General features: G+C 37.5%; 2 protein-coding genes across 12 annotated transcripts in view; one reads left to right on the forward strand and one right to left on the reverse strand.

Moving 5' to 3' along the window:
- SUV39H2 (suppressor of variegation 3-9 homolog 2) overlaps window positions 1-19,214 on the forward strand; it is a 23,790-nt gene extending 4,576 nt beyond the window's left edge. For 4 of the 6 annotated variants that reach the window (XM_039240024.1, XM_039240025.1, XM_039240027.1 and 1 more), the window contains 4 exons: window positions 10,835-11,500; window positions 13,607-13,753; window positions 15,212-15,341; window positions 17,904-19,214. In XM_039240024.1, the coding sequence (XP_039095955.1) occupies window positions 10,835-11,500; window positions 13,607-13,753; window positions 15,212-15,341; window positions 17,904-18,010 (1,050 nt within the window). In that variant the 3' untranslated portion in view covers window positions 18,011-19,214. Of the gene's footprint in view, window positions 1-10,834; window positions 11,501-13,591; window positions 13,754-15,211; window positions 15,342-17,903 lie in introns of those variants that run through there. The other 2 variants (XM_039240029.1, XM_039240028.1) reach the window with 2 other exon arrangements.
- Window positions 19,215-21,165: 1,951 nt separating this feature from the next.
- Window positions 21,166-23,895, reverse strand: part of DCLRE1C (DNA cross-link repair 1C) — a 39,504-nt gene continuing 36,774 nt past the window's right edge. For all 6 annotated transcript variants that reach the window (XM_039240018.1, XM_039240017.1, XM_039240022.1 and 3 more), the window contains one exon: window positions 21,166-23,687. In XM_039240018.1, coding sequence (XP_039095949.1) covers window positions 22,771-23,687 — 917 coding nt within the window. In that variant the 3' untranslated portion in view covers window positions 21,166-22,770. The remainder of the gene's footprint in view (window positions 23,688-23,895) is intronic.

The raw sequence follows: 23,895 nt of genomic DNA on the forward strand, positions 1-23,895 counted from the left end.
CCTTCCCTCTTATTAAGCTCTTTTTCCACTGACTTCTCTCAGTCAGTAAAACCTATTCAGGTCTTCCCCAACCTCTCTTTGACCTTGTGTTCCTACTCAAGCATTTTCTGTCTTTGCTTCTACTTCATTTTCCATTAACTTTTAGAAAACAGCTTTGTTGAGAAGTAATTCACATACCATTCGATTCATTCATCTAAAGTATATGATTCAGAGCTTTTAGCGTGCTCTCAAGGTTCTTCTGAAGTTGACTGTGGTGATGGTTGCACATTTTCATTACCCTGCAAAGGAACTCCGCACTGCTCAGCCGTCACTCCTTAAACCTCCCCAGTCTCCTTCCCCCACTAGCCCTAGCCCGTCACTCATCTGCTTTCTGTCTCTGTAGATTACCTATTTGGGCAATTCGTGTACATAGAACCTTACAGTATGTATGTGGTTCTTTGTAATTGGTTTCTTTAACTTGGCATGGTGTTTTCAAGGTTTGTCCATGTTGTAACGTGTATCAATACATCATTCCTTTTTAGTGCCAAATATTCCATTATAGGACTATATCACTTTTCATTTATCTGTTGATCACTTAGACATTTTGGTTGTTTTTTGTTTGGGTGTTGTTATAAATAACACTGTTATGAACATTCGTATAGGGTTTTTTGCGTGGACGTGTTTTCATCTCTCTTGGATATATACCTAGGAGTTGAATTGTTGAGTCATGTAGTTTCTCTGTGATTAACCATTTGAGGAACTCCCAAACTTTTCCAGAGGGACAGCACCATTTTATATACCAACTAGCAATGTTAATAAGCGTTTGAATTTCTCTACCTCCTCAGCAGCATATGTTATTATCTGACCCTTTTGATTGTTGCCGTCCGAGTGAGTATGAAGTAGTACCTCCTTGGGATTTTGATTTGCATTTCTCTCATGTCTAATGATATTGAACATCATTAGTCATTAGTATATCTTTGGAGAGCTGTCTATTCAGAACCTTTGCCCATTTTAAAAAATTGAGTTAGTTTTTTTAATTATTGAGTTGTCATAGGTCTTTACATATGCCAGATAGTCCCTCATGAGAGACACAGTTTGTAAATATTTTCTCCTGGGAGTTGTGTCCTCACTTCTCAACTTTTTTAACACACTTTATTCTTATTTATGCCCCTGTCAGTGACCACCTAATTCCCAATATCAGGACCTCAAATCTTACTTTCCTTCTTAGCAAAATCTAATACTGTTGGCCTTCCTTTCTTTGAAATTCTCTTACCCATGGAGAGACTGCCTAGGTTCACACTCTGGCTCTACTTATTTGTTAGTTGAGTGACCTTTAACAAATTACTTAGCCTCCCTGTCTTTCCGTTTCTTCACCTATAAAAGGAGGATAGTTATGGTACCCATTTCATAGGGTTATGATTAGCATTAAATGAGTTGATGTAGATAAATACTTACAACAGAGACTGATCTATGACGTTCATATTGGAGAAGTGTTTTCTGTCATTGTTGTTCACCTCTGTCTCCACTTCTTTTTCCACCTATTTTTCTTACTATTTCTGAATTTCCTTGTTGTCTCTTGCCTGTCCTTTCTCTGAAATGTAGATAATCTCCACAGCTCTCTCTTTGGCCCTCTTCTCACCTTGAAGTGGCTCTGTAGATGACCTCTTTCCCAGTGCTTTCTACTTCTATCGGTTTGACTCATGACTCCCATATCTTTGTGAGGCATTGACCTCTTTATGGACTTAGTTTCAAAGTGGACACTGTACAGGTACCCACATTCAGCATATTCAAAACTGTACCAATTTTCCTCCCTCAAATCTGTACCCTGAGCTCGGGCTCCCTATCTAGATTAACAAAACCCAAATACTTCCAGTTACCTAACCTTATAGTTTTATACATTTTTAATTCTTCCCTCCTACCTACCCTCTAGTAGGTCATTAGATTGTACTATCTCTCTCTGTCTTTTCCTGTTCACCTGTACTTTTCACAGACTAGTTACCTAGGGATCTGTACTTAGACTGAAGGAGCTACCATTATTCTTATACAGGACTCTGAGTGTTGTGGTTAGATTTTGGATAGTTTTTGCACTTCAGTTTCTTCTTTGTCCTTCTCATCAATCCTTTTGGTTTTTTTTGTTTTGGAATAAGCAACCTTACTTACGCACTTAGGTCCTCACCACCCCACTTAACATCCCCCATTTCTTCTCCTTTCTAGCACAAATTATTTAATCTATAAGTTAGTATTATTTCAGCATACCTCTACCTTTTGTTCTCTCTCCTCTCTCCCCGCTCATGTTCAGAGCGAGTAAAAAGATCTTATGACCCTGTCCTTGCGTGTACCCCTGCGTTTAGCTCATCAGAGATGCTGTTTGAATGCCATATTCTACAAAGCCATGAAGAGTTTTTCTGAAACACAGTTCTGGTTGTTTTAGTTAGGGCTTTGCTTTAGACCTTTTAATGGCTTGTCTACGAATCTAAGCTGAGACCCTTGGAACTAAGGTTCTTTATTATCTGTCCACCAACAACCCTTCCAGTTTCATCTCTTGTCACATAGCACGCTTTCTGTCCACACTGGAATACTCATAAACTCTTTGATTTAGATAAGATTTACTGAGCACCTACTAGGAGCTGGGCACTCTTCTAAGCATCGGGAACATAGCTTATATTCTAGTTCCTTGAACACATTATGCACCCTTGTGCCCTTTTGCTGTTCTCATCTTGTTCCCTCTTTGGAATACTGTTGTTTCCCTTCTCTCCTTGACAAAATTCTCTCTGGCCTACAGGATTCAGCTGAAAGGTTACCACCTATCACTGAGCCTTCCGCCATGTCCCTAAAATTAATTGCTTTATATTCAGGACTTAGAAAGCACTGTTCCTTTTGTTATTCTACAACTTGACACGTGTTATGGCTTGGTTTCATACCTTCTGTGCTAAATTGTCAATTATTTGTGTCTTACTGTAGTCTCTAGTACACAGTGGGTATTAAGTTAGTGGCTAATGAATTGAACTGGCTTTTACATTAGTGATTTCTCCACTCCTCACAATCACCAGTAGACTAGACCCTCTTAGTTTCATGCTTAGATTATGGCAGTAGTCTGTTGACTAATAGCTCATATATCATCTTTCTGTGGCCTCAGTAAATATTTGAGTTTCTTCCGTGTGTCAGGTACTATATTAGGCACTGGGGAAAAAAAAAAGATTAATCAGAAACTATATCTCATCTTGAGGAACTCACAGCCTACTAGAAAGATTGACAAGTAAACCATTGCAATATAGTGTAAGTGCAGTGGCAGACTTTATTACCTATCTTTGGGAGGTGCACCTAGGCTAGGCCATAGAAGGCTTCCCAGAAGGGATATCCCACTGGGGCCTGAAAAGACAGGTACTATAACTCATGGTCTTTGTACAGAGAATGGAGTGCTAGAATATGGGATTGGGAAAGGATGAGAGATGAGTGAAGGAACTTTCAGAATTCTACAGCAATGGGGATTCATATGAAAGGTTTTAAAAAGAGGGATACAATCAGATATGTAATTCAGAGAACTTTCTGCAGTGAGGAACATAGAAGGGGAATGACACACACCCTTAAACATTCTGAAAAGCTGTTGCAGTAATCTAGGCAAGAAATGATGGTGCTTAAACCAAAGTAGTAATAATGAAGATGAAGAGAAATAGATAATTTTTTAATTATCATTGTTATAAAATGTACAAGTCTGGTTGAGTGGTCATCAGAGGATTGGGTAGGGATCCAGCAGTGTGGGATCCACACCTATGAAAACATGGGCTTCTGACTTGTGGTGGTGTAGATAATACTGCTTACTAAAACCCAGAAATATAGGAGGATTAGGATAAGAAGGCTAGATTGGTTTTGGACAAGAAGGTTGAAAACATTGAAGATGATCAGTAGATAGTTGGAAATGTGGCCCCAAGTCTGGTGGGAGAACTGGAAACATGGATCTTGAAATAATTAGCACAAGGATGGCATTTGAAGCTCTGGGAATGGATATGGTTACCCACTGGTTAATTCAGCAGATATTTCTTGCCAACTACCATGTCATATGCTAGACACTAGGGATCTCAGCAGTGAATGACACAGAGGTATGATCCCTGTTACGTGGAGTTTACCTTTCAGTGAGGGCAGAAAACCCTTAAATGTATGACATACTTATAGCTGAGTTAAGTCCTGATGTAATGGAAGGGTCTAACTTACAGAGAAACTAGGCAGCTGTCCATGAGGAATGGTGTTTAAACTAATTGCTAAAGGATGAAAAGATAAATAGGAAAAAGTCTTTAGGGAGAAGAGAGCCTGACTTCTTCAAGGAATAGAAAGTGTGAGTGGAAAATAGTCAGCAAGAGAGATGGAAAGAAGGCTAGAAGGATGGGTAGGAACTGGAAAGTACAACTCCCTACAGCCCAAGAGAAGAATTTGGACTTAGGGACAATAGAGAAACATTGAGTAGTTTTGAGCTGGGGAGTGACTTGATGCAATGAATGTGTCGAAGGTAGTATTCTGGCTGTTGTGCCATGAACCGTTTGAAAGTGGTTAGAGGGGATTGCAGTAATTCAAACAAAGGAAAATTTGAGAAGAGAACAAGGATTGAGGAGTAGTTGGGGAGTAGGGGAGTTTCATGGGAAGAGCTATCAAAGAAACTGAGACAAACTGGCAAGAAAGGTAGGAGGGAAACCAGAAGAATGGATCATGAAGCCTAAAGGAAGAGTTAATGTAAGCAAAATAGAGAAGAGACCAGTGAGTCAAAGGAGAACCAGAAAGTACTTACTGGACTGAGCAGGGGTCGTTGATGCCCTCAGAGCAGTGTCTGTGCGTGGATAGAAGCCCAAATAGAATGAATTAAAGAATAAACTGGAGGTGAGAAAGTAGGATCAAGCAGTATGGACAGCGCTAAAGAATTCTAGCTTTGAAGGAAAGGATAAAGAGCTGTGTAGGTTTTAAGGATGTTTACCACTTTGTCTTTCATTAAATCGCAATAGGTAGTATATGCATGTGATTTTGAAAACTGGATATTTTAAAAGTTGAATGTTCTCATACTGAAATCTTCCGCACTTGTGACCTTAGTCTCCCTTCTCTCAGCTAGTAATGTATCACATGTTTTTGAGAGTCCTTACATATTCTAGCATTTGTATCTCAAAGGAGGTTTAGTTTCATTTTGCTTTTAAAAATGCACAGGGAAGTTTAAAAAAACAAACTGCAGGAGGTTTAAATGCTGGTGAGAACAAGTAGAGGAAGAAACTGAAGAGGGGGGCGAGAGGTGGGGTAACTGATGGAGGAAGTGCATCTCTTCTCTTGTATCTGCATCGCCTTTTGCCTTTTCTCTAGCGACGTGGCCAGGGGAGAGTGCAAATGAGAGAGTTTCTGTTTTCTCTGCATTAGGACCAGAGAGGTGTGTTGCTACTGGAAATGATGAGGGAGGTATTCGGATAGTGACCTTGAACAAGGTGGAGGAGTTCTGCAGTAGGCGGCTGGGGGAAACGGAATGAATGCTCACTGGAGGAACAACAGGTCTGTAACTATTATGAGTTCGTGTCAGGATCCAGTTCAGCACATAGTAATAGCGCATTTGCCACACCATGCTCTTGCCATGTTACCCTTTGTTACAGAAAAATTTCGGACAAAACCATATACTCTTTGTTAACATACTTAGCTCATCCGTGAAGATTTCAGAACCCACCTGCACATTGGTAAGGCCTCTCCCTCAGCAAGCATAGATTAAGAAGGAACTATTACCAAAGCTTTGACGACAAAGTATCTAGGTAGTTCTGTGGCTCAAGAACCACTACCACACTGCATGGCACATACTGATAGAATTTTCCACATTGAGCATTAAGTTAATATTCCTACAAGATTGATTCACTTAGATTGGTTTGTTAAGAATGGGGAATAGCATAGAAATAATTTGACTAAAACCCATATTTTAGAGTTCAGGAAAACAGAGCTCCAAGACAGGACTTTTCCAGGGTCATATCATCTTGGGCCACTAACCTAGGTCTCAGTTGCTACTTGGTCAGTTACTGACATGAAAATCCAGTGAGTTTCCATGGGACACTAGTGTTTTCATAATTAGACTCAGGCTATTCTACCCCCGATATTAAATACAGTGATTTCAAAACTTGCAGGAGAAAGTAGCTAATGGGAAGAAAGCTTTTGGGTTTTATCCTCCCACATACACATTTTTAAAGTTTTTGTGCTTGCTACCGCTTATTGACTATAGATAGTGATGACAAAACAAATACTGAAAAACCACAAATTACTGTCCAGATTAAATTTACCAATCTTTATTTTAAAGATTCATATGTAGTTACTGTTGTGTTTTGTTTTTTTTATATTGCATACATGTCGATAGTCCTGTTTTTTGTTACGCATTCAGAAACAATTAAAGCTTAAGATACAGCAAATAATTGTCCTTGGTTCTGTGGCTACAAGGAAGAAATGGGAACACAAGGGGATTGATTGGCAGTGATCGGTTCTCCTTGGGCAAGAGAGGAAGGAAAGGCTTCATGGGCAGAGGGACATTTGAGCTGACTTCTAAAGATGAGTAGGTTTTTCTACACATAAAGAATGAAACCAAAATAAGTTCATTATGGAAATGGAAGAGGCCATTGTAATCAAAACTTTGTGAACAAAGCAGAAAGGGGTGAAGAGGACTGGCATGTTCAAGTCCTAGCACCAGTTGAGTACGGCTAAAGAGTAGTGTGTGAATGGGGTTATAATAGAAGACTGTGTCAGCGAGGTATCAGGGACTCCATCAAGAATGATCTTCTTTGCTATAATAGGAAGTGTGAACTTCATTCTTGAGGCCGTGGAGGAGCCATTAAAACTTTGAAGGAAGAAAGTGACAGAGTGACTGGTATTGTGGATTTCTTATTTTTGTAAGAAAACTTGACTTTAGTAAAGATAAATTGGGATGTTGTGCAGTCTGGAGGCAGGGAAACCAGTTAGGAGATTAAGATAATAATCCTAGCAAGAACTCAAGGCCTTAGGTAACTAGAGCTACTAGGTAAAGAGATGGATAGGAGCAAGTATGTGAAGAAACTTGATGATGGATTGAGAAGAATCCAGATTGAGCTCCTAGTTTGCAACTTGTGTGACTGGGTAGATGGTAAGATTACCCTTGATGAGGAAAAGAAAAAAAATCCATTTTGGAAGGACAGTTTCATGGGAATAGATGGATTTAAGAAGCTGTTGGGCATCCAGTAGGCTGTTGGATATATGGAGGTGGAGGTAAAATTTCGGAAGTCATTAGCATGTAATTAAAACTGTTGTAGTGATGAGGTTGCCGAGAGAACATGTAGAGCAAGGATTCTTAACCTTAATCTGGAATCCAAATATCTTCAGTTATCCAAAATATTGTATATGTGATTTTATTAGGGGAAGGTCCATAACTTTCTTCAGATTTTCAAAAGGGATAAACACTTAGTGTGATAAGGGGCCAAGGACAGAGCTGCAAGTATTTGCACTAAGTGATGGGTGGGGACAGTAGTCTTATTAGAAAAAGAAGACAGAAGAGGAACAGTAGTGAAGAGAGAAATGTATCAAATGTATCAAAGCCTAAGTCGAGGGCTGTCGAGTCATTGGCTTGGCATTTAGAAGACTGGCACATTGTTCCTAAGAAACAAGATGGAATCCAGTGTATTTGTATGTAATGAAGCTCCCCACAGAAACACCATGTTTTCTAAGAATTGTAAAAACTATTGGCCTACAAAAAAGTTCAAATGCCTCCATCAAATATTCAAGGCTAAAATTTGCTCTTGCCATTACAGTTTAATCTCTCACTTCTGTATTCTAAACTTTAAAGCTAGCCAAATCCATCTCTTCACTGCTTTCTGGGTACTTCATACAAATCTTAGCTCCAAGCTTTTGCTGGTGTTTTTCATCCTGCCTGCCCTGCTCCCTACCCAACAAATCCTATCAGTCTTTCACAGTTTAGTTCTGTTTGCTCTGTGCTCTTTTCTGACTATATTGATTTCCCTCTTTATATTCTAGTGGTAATTATTGTCTTGTTTTGGCATTTAAAATATTACTGCCTTGCACTGCTACTTACTTTACGTATTATTGACTTCTTTTCCCAGTGAGATTTTACTCCTAAAGGCTAGCACTACCTTACATCTGGTCATCCCCCCCCCCCCCTTGCCGGGGGCTGAACTTTCACATACTTATTTTAAATACTAACATACTTGAATGAATTTAACCTAAGCCAAACATAGTGGGGGAAAATGTCTTTAAGAAAAAATTCATATGATGCATTCTAAATTATACAGGAGTGATTTATATATCATTTTTACAACCGTACTCCATTTCTATGGGTAATCAAGAGTTGATTGCTTGCCAGAATAAGATACTGATATAATATATGAGGCTTATGAACTTTTGGGCTTTTATTTGGAACTTTAAGGTATTGAATTAAATTTGTTTTTCTAAATAGAAATAGCTTTTTTGGATTAAAAAGTAAAATATACTTATAAAAATAAGTCTACAAAGTAGAAGTATTACTACTGTTTCTGGACTATTTGCCAAAGGCACTCATGTTTTATAAACATCTTTACTGTCTATAGATTAAGTAGGTACCAATGTGATTAACATACAAAACTTAGTCACTAATTGCATCCTGCTCATTATCATACAATATAGTACTTTCGAAGCCTGTATTACTGTTTCTTTCATTATTTGCTGACAACTTCCAGTGTTATGGTAGGAAAAAGTGTAGGGGAAAAAAAAGAGGACCAGGGTTGCATTGCTTTATTCTGGAGTCAGAAAAATGAAAAGCTTTGCTAATTATAAGCAGAATAGATATGTTATGTTACTACCATGTGGATCCCATTATTGTCGAACAGAGATCTGCTAACATAAATCCTACATTGTAAAAGTTACCTGACAGGAGGGAGAAATCTGTCTTACACTTAGCCGGTTTGACTAACACTTAAATACATGTCTAAGCTTTTCTTTTTTCCCTGAAATCACAATATGTATGTCCATGAAAGTACAGTTTTGGTGCATATCCTCACACTCTAACCACATCTTTAAGCAGGTAGAGCATATTTTACCATTTTCGTAAGAAGGAAAGTTCTTTCAATTCACAAGCAGTATTGCTTATTGAGTAGAATATGATAAAACATTGAGATGACTCGGGAGAGAATACACTTACTCACTGGCTAAGTCACTTGCTTCAGCGAAGCTGCCTCAGTGCTCCTCACCCCAGGTGGTGCCTCAGCAACATTTCCTAGACCATCCAGGTTATTTGGCATTAATAAATTATGGATAGTGAAACAACTGTCATGTGCATCCTTACTTTATAATAAAAACTTTGTTAAAAATTTCAAGGAAAGCAGATATATTCCAATTAAGTTTTTAATCTATATCTATACTTTAAAATGACTAAAAACTGGAGAATGCAGTTTAATCACTTTCATAGTTTAGAGTGTGGACATAGGTTATTCCAGAGGACAAGGAAAAAAATTAAAGGACTTTAGAATTTTTGTTTGTTTGTTTTACTTTTGAGAGAGAGTGCGTGAGAGCCTGCAAGTTGGGGAAGGGCAGAGTGAGAGAGATTCTCGAGCAGGCTCTATTTTGGGCATGGAGCCAGATGCGAGGCTTGATCCCAAAACCCTGGGATCATAACCAGAGCTGAATCAAGAGTTGGATGCTTAACCGACTGAGCCACCAGGCGCCCCTAGAATTTTTTTTTTCAGTCATTCACACTTGACTACCTTTTTAAAGAGAAACTTAACATGGCACTTCCCGATTTTAAGGAAAGAAAATATAGTCAAATCACTGGGGTAAGAAGGCAAAATTCTGGTACCACGGTGGCCACAACAGCATTCTGAGGGATAAATCAAAATATTTGATCTTTGGTGGCTTCAGTGCCTGCTACCTAATCCATTCATGGGTGAGTCTAAATAAGGTAAGAATTCTCTGGAATCGTGATTTCCAGTAAAAACCATATAAGCTATATATATGTAATTTAAAATTTTCTAGTAACCACATTAAACAAGTAAAATGAAACAAGTGAGATTGCGCACCTGGCTGGCTCAGGCCGTAGAGCATAGGACTCTTGATCTCAAGATTGTGAGTTTGAGCCCCACATTGGCCATAAAGATTACTATAAATATAAATAAATAAATCTTTAAAAAATAGTATATTTAATCTAATAAAACCAAAATATTTCAGTATGTAATCAGTATTTGTCGCATGTGAAGAAATGTCTTACATTTTTGAATGTGTGTTTAATGTTTGTAATTCATTGTGTATTATACTTAAAGCCCATCTCATTTTGGGCCCACCACATTTCAGGTGCTCAATTGCTACATGCAGCTAGGAATGACTATATTGGACATCGTGTCCCTAGAACACTGAAGGGATGTGTGCCCATGATATTGAGAAATAGAACTTGCCTTCTATCATTAGATAACTTGCCTTCTATCCAGTGTAAAATATTAAATATTAAAATTACCTACCTCAGGCGATGCCTACTTCAGTGCCGGCCAAGTAAAGCATTAACGTAGGTCATAAATTGTTAGTTTGAAGATTCCCTGTTTCTATGACCAAGATAAATACATTTTTGGTTTAACAATCACTGTTCAGTAAAACATTCATGAGTTTCAGTACTTTTGTTTTTACCTATGCTGATACATACTGTGCCAGAACTAAATTCTCTACATATTTTATGTAATGCAAAGAAAAAATGGTTTTATATTTTTATGTTTTGTAGTTCATCTAGAAACTTCTGACTCTTACTATATTCTGAACTTTATTAAGAATAATAACAGCTGCCTTAACTCTTTATGATACTAAATTATTTTAATTGGGACTGTCATCTAATTTTATTTTTCTTTTATATTTTAAGGATATGGAATATTATCTTGTAAAATGGAAAGGATGGCCAGATTCTACAAATACTTGGGAACCTTTGCAAAATCTCAAGTGCCCATTACTCCTCCAGCAGTTTTCTAATGACAAGCATAATTATTTATCTCAGGTAAAGAAAGGCAAAGCAATAAAAGACAATAACAAAGCTTTGAAACCTGCCATTGCCGAATACATTGTAAAGAAGGCTAAACAGAGGCTAGCTCTGCAGAGATGGCAAGACGAACTCAACAGAAGGAAGAATCATAAAGGAATGATATTTGTTGAAAATACTGTTGACTTAGAGGGCCCACCTTCAGACTTCTACTACATTAATGAATACAAACCAGCTCCTGGAATCAGCTTAGTCAATGAAGCTACCTTTGGTTGTTCGTGTACAGATTGCTTCTTTGAGAAATGTTGTCCTGCTGAAGCTGGAGTTCTTTTGGCTTATAATAAAAACCAACAAATTAAAATCCCTCCTGGTACCCCCATTTATGAGTGCAACTCGAGGTGTCAGTGTGGACCCGATTGTCCCAATAGGATTGTACAAAAAGGCACCCAGTATTCACTTTGCATCTTTCGAACTAGCAATGGCTGTGGCTGGGGTGTAAAAACCCTTGTGAAGATTAAAAGAATGAGTTTTGTCATGGAATATGTTGGGGAGGTATGTTCAACTTACAACAGATACTGTGTGTGTGAGGTGGACACTTTTTGAAAAGTTAACGTTTTACAGCAGTAACAAATATTGGTACCTATTTATATTATTATTTGCAGGTATGTAGACATTTCCAGCTTCAGAGAAAGGTTTCATGGGCATAGTTAGAGATATAAACTTGTATATGAACAAAAAAAATACATAGAATGGCAAATGAAATAGTCCTCTTTCAACAAACACCCATTTGTAGTCATTGAAACTGGCATATGTAAAATATGGCAGCTAGTATGACATAAAAGTTCTAAGAAGAAAATCAGATCTAAACACATGCTGACTTTGAAACTTTTAGATTGTAATTCATCCATTTGATTAAATATAGTTAACTGTAGTTGGCAGAAGTCAATACTGTGTGAACATGAGAGGTACTGTAGAGCTGACCAATGTTTTCTAAGTGTTGTGAAGTACATTATATAAAACCATTTTATTGCATCCATTAAAAAAATCAAATTCTTTGTAGCTCAGCTAGAGACTGTTCTCTAAATTACCAATGACTGAGCAAATTTATGTACTTATTTTTTCATTTGTATTTTTTAGAGAGAGTACGCAACCGGGGGGATAGAGAAACCAAACAGGCTCCACGCTCAGCGCAGAGCCCGATGTGGGGCTCAATTCCACAACCCTGAGAACATGACCCCAGCTGAAATCAAGATACACAGCCAAATGAGTGACCCATTCACCCCCAAGCAAATTTCTTTTTATATGTATAATGTATATGTACAAAAAATAGTATTTTATTTACCATGTACCACATACTATTCTAAGCACCTCATGTTTTAACTCATTAATCCTTTGAGTAACTCTGAGGTAGCAGTGCTGTCTCCTTTCTTATCGATGAGGATACAGGCACAGAGAAATTGAGCAAGATCCACTGTAGTGAAGAGGAGCCAGGATTCAAAACCAAGGCTCCAAAATTAGTGCACTTTGCTGCTGTCTACACTTCCACAAACTGAGTGGTATATTAAGCTGCGACTAAAAAAATACAAGTGTGACCGCCTATTGCAGGGTGTCAAATCTAACATTTTAGAAGTTATGTGGAGGGGTGCCTGGGTGGCTCCATTGGTTAAGCATCTGACTTTGGCTCAGGTTGTGATCTCCCAATTAGTGGGTTCAAGCCCTGTGTCAGGCTCTGTGCTGATAGCCTGGAGCCTGCTTCAGATTCTGTCTTCCTCTCTTTGCCCCTTCCCTGCTTGTGTGTGCACATGCGCTCACCCTTGCTCTTTCTCTCTCAAAAAATGAATAAACATTTTTTAAAAATGTAAAAGTTATATGGAATTAGGTCACATATAATTAATCTATATTCATCTAGAATTCTGAGATTAAACTGCAGCCTTGTTTTGACCCTTAGATTTTTAGACAGTGGCAGATTATCATAAATCACTATTCAGGATACTACATCTCGTATGATCAGACTTTTCTGTTTTGGCTTACTGAATGCAGGAATTGTATCTCGTTGACACCATGAATTGCTTTAGACATTTTTGGTTTCTTAAGCTGAGCACCTGGTAAAGCTGTGTTCTTAGAACTGTAGAGGATGGTTTTGACCCACAGAATTTCATGAAAACAACCTAGTCTACAAAAGTAAACATTGCATACCATTGACTGCAGATTTAACATACCTTCTTTTCGTGTATTCGTAACAAATTCCCACTTTGTCGCTGCACAGATGAGTTACAGAAAAAATATGCTTTTAGAGCATTTTTACTGTAGATTTCGTCCTTATGTTCCAGGTATGTCCTACAGAAAGCTGTATTTGGGTGTGTTTTGAACATGTGATTAAGTGAGAATGAATGCACTGTCTCCACTTGTTGGCTGTGGGCCGTCCTGATTCCTGTCTGAGCGGCCATGATTGTCCTGCACTCATCTCTCCCCTTCGTTTCCCACGTCTTTCCATCTAGCTCTTCTAGAGTTGTTTGTGCGAATGTTTTGTTTTGATGACACATTCATTTCTTATTTTTAAACCTTCAGAGGCACTAAGACAGTAATAATGATTTATGGATGAGTGTTTCTTTAGTTCAACAATAGCTATATCATATACTATAGTTTTTTTCTTTTTAGGTAATCACCAGTGAAGAAGCTGAAAGACGGGGGCAGTTATATGACAACAAAGGAATCACATATCTCTTTGATCTGGATTATGAATCTGATGAATTCACAGTGGATGCAGCCCGATATGGAAATGTCTCTCATTTTGTGAATCACAGTGTAAGTGTTAAAGAATAGACAGGACTAATTAGCACTGTTTTTAGTGGTTTTCCGTAGTTGAGGAATAATTATCTTTAAATGACTTATCCTTTTAATATTTCCAAAGTATTTTAATACAGAGACCTCTTTGGTTAGGTTATGTATGGTATTATTGCCATATTAGGAAAATTGAATGAGGTGTCTGTCCAATACCATGCATTTTGTAAGAGTTTTTACGTATGTTCATTTCATCTTTCCAGAACTCTTTAGGTATTATTTTCATGTAGAAGACGAAGTTAACAGAGGAATTAAGAGGTAGAAAGGTTAAGAATTACATACAACTGTAGAGGTTTCTTACAGAAGTTAACACAGCTGAATTTTAGGATATGCAGCTAAAGATAGCTGTATTTTCTTAAAATGTGAATGTGTTAACATTTTTACAGAATTTAAGAATTCATGGAGTATTGACATATTAAGGACTATTTTTCTAAATTACAAGTTAGTATTTTTAATTCGTGTTTGAAAAGAATTTAGGAAATAGCTGCAACCCTAACTCTACAATTTTATACTTATAAAAACTATTTCCAAAAATAAGGGAGATGAATAGTTACTGGGTACCGACTAAGTGCCAATAGGTAGAATAGTACTGGGCTTGTGAGATTGATGTTACCTCCATTTTATAAATTATAAGGAAAATGTGTCTCCCCTCCAGAGGGGAGGTATATAGCTGACCATCTAAGGAACTGTAGACCATGCTAAGCTTTTTGATGGATTCTATATCAAGAAACTAGTTTATGTTTAGTAGTGAAATGTCAGAGACCTTCTGACTCCCTTGTTATGATTTACTTGTGCTTTAATTTTTTTCTTAGTGATAAATCTGAAATACTCTCAAAATAGATGTATTCTATTTAAGAGCACTTAAACAATGATTTTGATTTTTAGATCTTCTTGCATAGTCCAGACCTTAATGTAGAATTCTCGAAATATTAATCCCAAACAGAAGTAACAGTAAACAGTAACAGAAAAGTCACAGAAGTTACAATAAACCTCCATGCAGTATAAAATTTGAGTTGTATAATGCTAACTTGATTTTTTAAATACCGTTTTTCTGTTTCTTTATGCCTTCTTGAACTAGGTACAGGTGAAATTATAATGTTGTATAGGACTTGCATTATAATTCTCCAGAAAAATTAAAAAGTTGAGATAGATGAAGCAGGAATGGTGCAAATGTTAATTGTTGAAGCTGCAGAGCATATGTGGATTTATTGTTTTCTCTAGTGTTAATGTATGTCTGAGATTTTCTGTAAGTGAAAACAGTATTTTTAAATTTGCATGCCTCAAAGACCTCCAAATAGTAAACAACTTAATTTCCAATAGAACTTAAAAATAATAGTCTAGGGAATTAAATATTTCATATGGCATGTAGAAGAGCCTGTCCATGTCATTTTTACTTAAATGGGTTCTCATGTTCCTTTTTAGTGTGACCCAAATCTTCAGGTGTTTAATGTTTTCATTGATAATCTCGACACCCGTCTTCCCCGAATAGCCTTGTTTTCCACAAGAACCATAAATGCTGGAGAAGAGCTCACTTTTGATTATCAGATGAAAGGTATGGTTTTCAGTACGGTTTGATTGATGTTCAGTTGTTTGAGTAGGAAGACTGATCTAATCAGAGTAGGAAAAGACCTTAGATTATCTGAACCAAACTAATATTAAAGAAGCAAAAAAATGAGGCTATAAGAGTCTTTTTACACAAGATCACAAAGCTAATGCTAATGCACCAGAGGTAAAACTACAATCTGCCTGAGTTTGGGCTGAGTAATGCGCTTTTTTCTATATCATGTTATCACCTGTTTTTTTCATAATTTCCATCCTAAAAGTTTGTTCTACATCTTTTCTCAATACTACTTGTATTTTAAAATTGTAAGGCGTACATTCCTTTTTTTTTTTTTTTTTTAATTTTTTAATGTTGTATTTATTTCTGAGAGAGAGAGAGAGAGAGACAGCGTGAGCAGGGGNATGTGTGTGTGTGTGTGTGTGTGTGTGTATGTGTGTATGTGAAGTTTAAATAAAAGAATGCATTTAAATTCTTATAAAGCACTTGGAAGGTGCTTACAATTGTCATCAAGATACGTACAAATGCTGTGAGTATAACTCCACAAGAACAGATGGCATTGGATCCTAAAGAAGGTGGAACAGAACTGGAAAATTGATTTTTGGAAGTAAAAACTTAGGACAGTTCGAAAGGTGTCTTAAGCATAGTGCTGAGTACATAGAAGACAATTAATGAGCACTTATTGAATTATATTGATTCATTAGATTATCAAGAACTATGAAAGGTCTGAGATTTTACCCTGTTTACAAGTTAGCCTGCCACAGTTTCATAGATGCTGGTAGAAGATATGAGACTTTGGGTCAGAGATAAAAGACAATTGTTACTTACCGCAATAGTATCATCATTTGTGCCAATTCTTTTTACTCCCATTCCTCACAGGGTGACATGAAGAGGGCCAGAATATACCTGCAAGTTATAAGAGAGGATTTCTGAGCCTAGGGACCCCAGATCTTTTATAACATGCAGTAAGTGTGCCTACCCTTTGCTTTGGAAGGAGACATTATCTTTATCTTCCAAGACTGCAAATCTGTCCTTGGCTTTGGAGGCAGATCTTAACTTCCAGGTGTTTTCTGTACACACATCCTTGAGAAGACAGTATAGAAGAATTAGAAGTCAGTGCCTCTGCTCACAAGACATGCTGAAATGAGAGACCACGGAGAATGGTCTTCCAACATAGATTCTTTAAAAAATTTTTTTTAAATGTTTTATTTATTTCTAAGAGAGAGAGAGAGAGAGAGATTGACAGACAGGCAGACAGAGAGCGACAGCGTGAGCAGGGGAGGGTCAGAGAGAGAGAGGGAGATACAGAATCTGAAACAGGCTCCAGGCTTTGAGCTGGCTGCCAGCATAGAGCCTGACGCGGGGCTCAAAACCATGAACCGTGAGATCATGACCTGAGCTGAAGACGGACATTAAACTGACTGAGCCACCCAAGCACCCCCCAACATAGATTCTTTATTAGAATTATTGTTATGTTGTCTACAGCCATACCACCCAGAACGCACCTGATCTCGTCTGATCTTGGAAGCTAAGCAGGGTCGGGCCTGGTTAGTACTTGGATGGGAGAATTATTGTTATGTTGAAGGATGAAAAGGCAAATTTTGATTTTATCTTATCTGTCTATCTCCTAAAATTCTATAAACTGAAACCATGTGACATTTATATAAAAATCTTCAGGAAAGAGCACACTCTGAAAGCAGTATTTAAGTAAATTCTTGAATGTTGCTGAATACACAGATCAAACATTGACTACATTCACTCTTTGAATCAAAAGAGATGGAAAGGCAGCTCATATAATAATTCAGCTGTTTTACATATAAAGTAATGAGGTACATGTCAATATCTGGGGATAATCATGAAATTTAAGATGTCTTAAATTAAAGTTTTAAAAAAATTTCTGAGAGAGAGAGACAGCGTGAGCAGGGGAGGGTCAGAGAGAGAGGGAGACACAGAATCCAAAACAGTCTCCAGGCTCTGAGCTAGCTGTCAGCACAGAGCCCGACATGGGGCTTGAACCCACGAACCATGAGATCATGACCTGAGCTGAAGTCAGACGCTTAACCGACTGAGCCACCCAGGCACACTGTAAGGCGTACATTCCTGAAAATTTACTAAGAGATGATGGGTATTCGGAAGATTGAAAAGATTTAAATCACATCTGAATTTATTATTCCATTCCTACTTGGATTTGGCTTTTTAAAACACACATCAGTTTTATTTGCCTTATTGGGACCATATGTTTTTTCTTTGATTTGTTTCTCTAAGTGTTAATTATAGGTTGTTACTATTTGGCCTGACTCTGTGGCCCTTAAATAATGTATGAAATTGAACATGTATCAGATTTTCCCAATAAGTTTCATCATTTCACAAAGCTGTTCTCGGAAGCATGGCTAATAGCCTATGCTTTTCTCTCTTACTAGCCACACACCATCCTTTCAAGATAATTCATTATTTGTCTCTGAATAGTCACATTGATTTAAAACTCATTAGAAATTTGAACTTCATTCTGAATGGTCTTAAACTTTTTCTTGTATATTTCTTTTTCTGCTTATTCAGGTTCTGGAGATGTATCTTCAGATTCTGTTGACTACAGCCCAGCCAAAAAGAGGGTCAGAACTGTGTGCAAGTGTGGAGCTGTGACTTGCAGAGGTTACCTCAACTGATTCAGGAACCCGAGCTGATGGTTGCAGTGTTCTTTTTCTCCTAATGTGAATGTTTTAAATAAGTATTTGGGACTCTTTTCATATTATCAGGATTATATGCTATGTTAATATACAGTTCATGTTTCAAACTATTGGCCAAATGCATTACTGATGCTTCTGAAGAGGAGAACACACGGTCACAGAAACTATTTTAAAATACACATGTTTGGTGATTTCAGGATACCAAACCTGAAAAGAAAACTACTGACAGTTCAGCATATACATAAGAGGTCTGTGTGAATAGAGAAATGCCTCCTTCAGTGTTTAAGTGTTAAACCGATAACATAACAGTCACTAAGATCAAGTATTCAATCTGCCATACACACACCTTCAATTTAGAGAAAGAGTTAAATTCAATTTGGGCAGATAATATACAAGTGCTATTTTTGTCTTGTCATTCGCATTATTACTCATTGTACTTGTATTCAAGAAAAATAGGTGATACTGAATTATACTCTATTTTCTACTTCCATTAAAATACTGGGATCTTAATGATACAGAAATTTAAGGTCTAAAATTAAATGTAAGCAAATTTAATTACAGCTTGATTTCATATTTTGAAGCAATCCAGACTGTTAAGAGGCATGTGTGTCTGAATCAGCAATTCTTAAAAGATTGTTAATCTTGTAAAAGAATAATTTCCAAAAAGCTCTAAGATTATGGAATGGATGACCATTATGCTGCTTTGAAAGTGTGGGGCAGTGGGACCAAGAGGGTTTCTTGGAAGTGCCAGAGTAGGGAAATGGAGCGCTTTCAGGGCCCCACTTAATAATGCGAATCGAGAGATCTGTGTTGCATACCCAGTCTAAACAGCAACAGCAACACAAGACACTCCTGCATGCACCTGTCCCTAACAACAGTGTTTCCTGCAGCACATGCATATTACATCTTCTGAATTTCAGGCGGCTTTAACATTTCCACCAAATTTAATTATTTTTGTATTCCCCGCAGGCTCTTCTTAAAATAATCTATATTTTGAACTGATACTTATTTTTTATACATGAATTTTTTAAATGTGATAAAGCTAAACTTGGCTTGGCCAAAATGTGTATCTGAATTGTGAGAACATTTTTTACTTGAACCATGAAGACTGAAATGGAATACAGTTGTTTGGTTTTTGTTTCTGTTTTGTTTTTCTGCATAGTAAAGCCTCAGTTGGGAACAACTGTGTTTTCATCTCTGTGATTTGGGGATTTGTAATCATGGTGTCCAACATGAAGGTAAATGCAGCAAGTAAATCTAGCTTTCAGTATTCCTAATTAGATTTTACCTAAGCTCATCACCCTATTGCTTTACTGACCTAAAATAAGTTTGAGGAAAACTGAACTAACCTCAGGAATGCAGCATTTCCCATATCTTCTTAATCCTTAACCTCTTTTTTTTGGGAGAAGCTACACTTTTTTCATTATATTGCTTTCACATGATTTTCTCTTTCATAACATAGGGTAAATTCTTTACATGTTTGGAGTCTCACAGTGTATTAACCAAAATCTGCAGAAGGTGTCATGGAAAAATCTATTTCTTAGTGCCATTTCTTATGTTTTCTTTATGAGGAAATAGTCACATGGTGTCAGTGTTGAGAAAGCATCACAGATTTACAAGTGCTCCCAATGGCCAAGCTCACTTTGAATTCTAATTCTCCCAGGTTTAAAAAAATATAATGTTCTTCTTAAAACATGTTTTACTGTCCAGTTATTGGATCTTGTCTTTTTGTGGTTTAATAGAAATTTAATAGGTCTTTGAGATTTGTTACCTGTGTTACCCTTGTTTGATTACAAAGCTGAACTTTATCAGTAAAATAGAAACTCTCTACATGAGGCTGTTAGGAGCTTTTAACCATTTTAAGTCAACATTTAGCTTCTCAAGCTGTTAGAATTTGTTCTCTCAAAATAAAGCCAATATTCAAGGGCAGTATTTAGATGAAATTTAAACTGTAAGTTAATCCATTCTGCAAGGTGTATTAATACCATAGTTTTCAAGATCTCCATAAGGATTGTGATACCCAGTTGGTAATCTCAGGGTTTTTTCACCATATGTGCAAAATCTAGACTGCACTTTTTTCTGACAATTTACTTTTCTTTAGCAAAATAAATTTAGGTTTGCATTTGATTTTCTATTGTGCAAGTTTAGCTTTGTTTTTGAATATTTTATTTTGCTTACCAGTAAGGCTACAAAAGGGACCAAAAAAAACCCCCAATGTATTCCTGTACTTTTGAGATTAACCAAAGGTTTTTATACCATTCCTTTAAATGTTATTTGCCTTTAAAGAAAGTTTAACATTGTCATGGTTGGTCTGTTTGAATATTAAAGTAGAATTTTACGTAGCATAATGTGGATGGATACTTGTGAAATATTTTGAGCATTATGAGTCACCAGGTTACTTAAACACATTGTGCTAAATAGGTGAATACTGTGTGGAACTGCAGGGAAAGTTATGACCTAAAGCTCCTATTCTTAGAGCGAGTCTCAGGCCCTTTATCTGCGCTCCTGTGCGTCTCCTAAACCTGTGAGGCCAGTGCTGTCAGCCCTACAGCAAAGGGGTCTGGACTGGTTAGGTGACATGACCAAGCCCTACATCACCCAGCTCGGGCAGGAAAGTGCCTATTCATACCGGACTCGTTCTGTACTGTTAAAGTTTAAACAAATTGTAAATCTTGAATTCCTCTTTAAGGCAAATGTGGCTAGTCACTGCATTTCTTCTGTGATGTACCTTGCCTTGGCATTTTGAAATTTTTTTTTTCACTTTCTCCTTTATACTTTACAGTTCTTAGAGTAAAAATCAAGTAGCCACTATAATCGATCCTACCCCGGCCCGTGCTCTTTTTGAGAGGCATTATTGCATCGTGGCTGAGAGCATGGACTCTGGAGCTTGAATTCCTGTATATTCAGTCCTGGCTTCACTCTTTCCCATGTGAACTAACCTCTCTGTGCCTCAGCCTCCTCATTTGTGAGTGGGGAGAATAAACTTCTCTGCCTCAAAAGGTGGTGGGAGGACTGAAGAGTTAATATCCAGTATGTCATCACCGAGTAAGCACCACATGTAAGTATCTGCTGTAATTATTCTGTACTGTAAACCTGCACTTTTGTAGTCTTTGGTGATCACTACAGGTTTTTTGTTTTTTTTTTAATCAAGTGTTTTCTAGTGCTCTTAGCCCTTAAATTCATTCACCTGGCATTTATTATGCCAGGTTCTCTTAAAACAATGAAAATATGGCAGTATGTAAAATTAAATGGATGGTGGATCTATACAGTGCTAATATATTCAGAAGAAGGTTTACAGGCATGCGTTGAGTCCCCATCTTGGATTATCAGCTATACTACTAAAATGAGGTCTTAAATGTCAGTGAATTTATAGTTACACTTGATTACATGACTTATTAATGTAGTGTAACTAATTTTTAGAACTACAGATTAAAAATGAAGTTTCTGGGTTTGTGTATTAGGCCTGTTGTAGTTATGACTAGCTAGTCAGTGATCTGTACTCTCTACTGGTCTCTGTGGTGATTTTCTGTTCACTTTGCATTCAGGCAGTAGAACTCCTTGGAGAGATAGGGAAAATGGGATAAATGTATTTCTACTCCAATCACACAGAGTCTGGAGCGGACTTCATCAAAAGCTGGGACAAAGCTCTCTATCTGCAGAGCTAGAAAGAAGGGGTCAGTGCAGCAGGGTGATAATGTGTATCATTGTTAGTTTCATTGATCTGCAAATTGACTTAGAGACTCCACTTAAACTTAAGGGAAATCTCCGCCTTCACTTCCTTAATCTATAAAACGTCAGCATATCCCAAACTGTTGATGAATATTTGTTAATGGAACTTTATTAAACCCACATATATAGCTGTGCAAGAACATGATGGACTTGAAGGAAATCCAACAATTCATAGAACACACTTAAACCTTTGTCATTTCATTTTCTTCTTTCAGGTGCTAATTTCTCTCCTTTTAATTTTACCTTTGTGTTCAGCATTCATAAGTGATCTATCTTTTGAGATAAATAAGGGGCTGATTTCTTTTTAAGTGTTTTTATGACCCGGGATACGGCCATCTATCGGGGTGAATGTGCCATTGGAGCTTGAGAAAGAGCCTGCTGTTGGGTGGAGTGATCTGTGTCGGATGCAGTCAGTTAATGGTGCCTTGGAATTGGATAGCCTTGCTCACTTTCCTGTGCACTAATTCAGTCACCGATAGAGGAACAGGTTGAGTCCCCAGCTAGACTGTGCATTAGTTTGTGTTTCTCCTTTGGTTTGCCTTGTATATTTTGAAAGTGTTTTCAGGAATGTACACATGTAGGATTGTGTCTTCTTAGTGAATTGGACCTTTTATCATGAGAAATTTGTTTGATGGTAATATAGCCATTCCAGCTTTAAGTAGTGGAAGTATTTAGATATTTTTTTCCATCCTTTACTTTTAACCTGCCTGCATCATTTGAGATGAGTTTCTTAGAGACAGCATCTAAGAACATTGTGGTTCTTTCCCTAGGTTTTCTCTGGTATGTTTTGACCATTTTCACTAAACTGTAATTATTGATGTTTGGATTTAGTTCTACCTTGTTTTCTGCTTTTTACCTCTATTTTTTTGTTCCTGTGTTTCCCCTTTACTGCCTTGTTTAATGTTACATGAGCATTTTAAAATATGCCATTCTGATGTGTCCGTTACAAATGTCCTACCTCTTTTTGTAGGTTTTTTGGTGATTGCTCTAGAATGTAAGGTTTTTCATTTTTAAGTATCTAAGAATGAGCTTTTTCTTTTTTCAATGACTATATTTTCCCCTGTCGCCAGCTTCTCATATAAATATTGCAAATGCTCTCCTTTAGGTAGCTCAGCTTCTGGTGTGGAGGGAATTTCAAAATCGGAGGAGCTCTGGGAATCTGCATTGGTGCTAAAATTTAGCAGCCTTTCCTCCTGAGGTATGTGTTTCCCACTGCTTACGGTTGTGGGTTCTCCAACACTAGGAACTCTATTGGCATCTTGTTCTCTGCTTTTCAAGTCAGAGTAAGTATCCTTTGGGCAAAGTACATTTTGTTCCATCTGAGAGGCAGGAATATTCTCCTTGATTCTTGGTGTATAGCTACCTTTGTTCAAGAAGGTAATATCCCCACTGATTCTCTCTTGGGATGATAACAAAACAGTGTCCGATTGGCTGTCCCAGCCTTGACTCCCTTGTTCAGATATGTGTGTTGACTGAGAAGAAGTCTGGGAAGAGATGTGAGTTGACTCTCCATCAGAGTCGCTAAAAATCTTTGGTGATTGAGAGCCACCTGCCTCTGTGGAAGAAGGGAGATTTTCCAAACTGTCCTCTGTGATTTCATCATTTCTTTTAAAGAACACTTCCCACTGTGGTACTTCTACATCAGCCTTTTGCTGGTGATGTGTGAGAGCACCCGGGTCTTCTTGAGATGAAGCTGGTGTCTGTAATTCTTCTTCATCTTCGCTGTTGGATTCTTCACAGTCTATAAAGTTTGCCAGAGGAAAGGTTTGCATACTCTCTTTGTACCCGGTGCTTTGTCTCCGGTGTTCAGGCTGGTTTGGGGAAGCTGCAGTCAGTAGATAGACCTCAGGGTGAAGAGTTAGCTTGTATGGAACCTTGTGCCTTAAAGGTAATGGCATAGGATCATCAAAGAGATCATCTTCTTCCTCTGTGGGAAAAACACAACAGATGTATGGGAAACACAGAAGCAAAGGGAACCAATTTGTGCTTTTAATTTAAAATCCAGTTTGTAGCATGTAGTTGTATTTTCAGTTGGTGGAGCTGCAAATAATAGGTCACTCTTCTAAGAAAAAAAGCCCCTTTTTCTTAGCATATTCTGAACAATTTAACTACCACCCTTCAACTAATGCCAGACT

Source organism: Hyaena hyaena, unplaced genomic scaffold (assembly GCF_003009895.1).
Source record: "Hyaena hyaena isolate Hyena2069 unplaced genomic scaffold, ASM300989v1 scaffold_165, whole genome shotgun sequence".
Classification (NCBI taxonomy): Eukaryota; Metazoa; Chordata; class Mammalia; order Carnivora; family Hyaenidae; genus Hyaena; species Hyaena hyaena.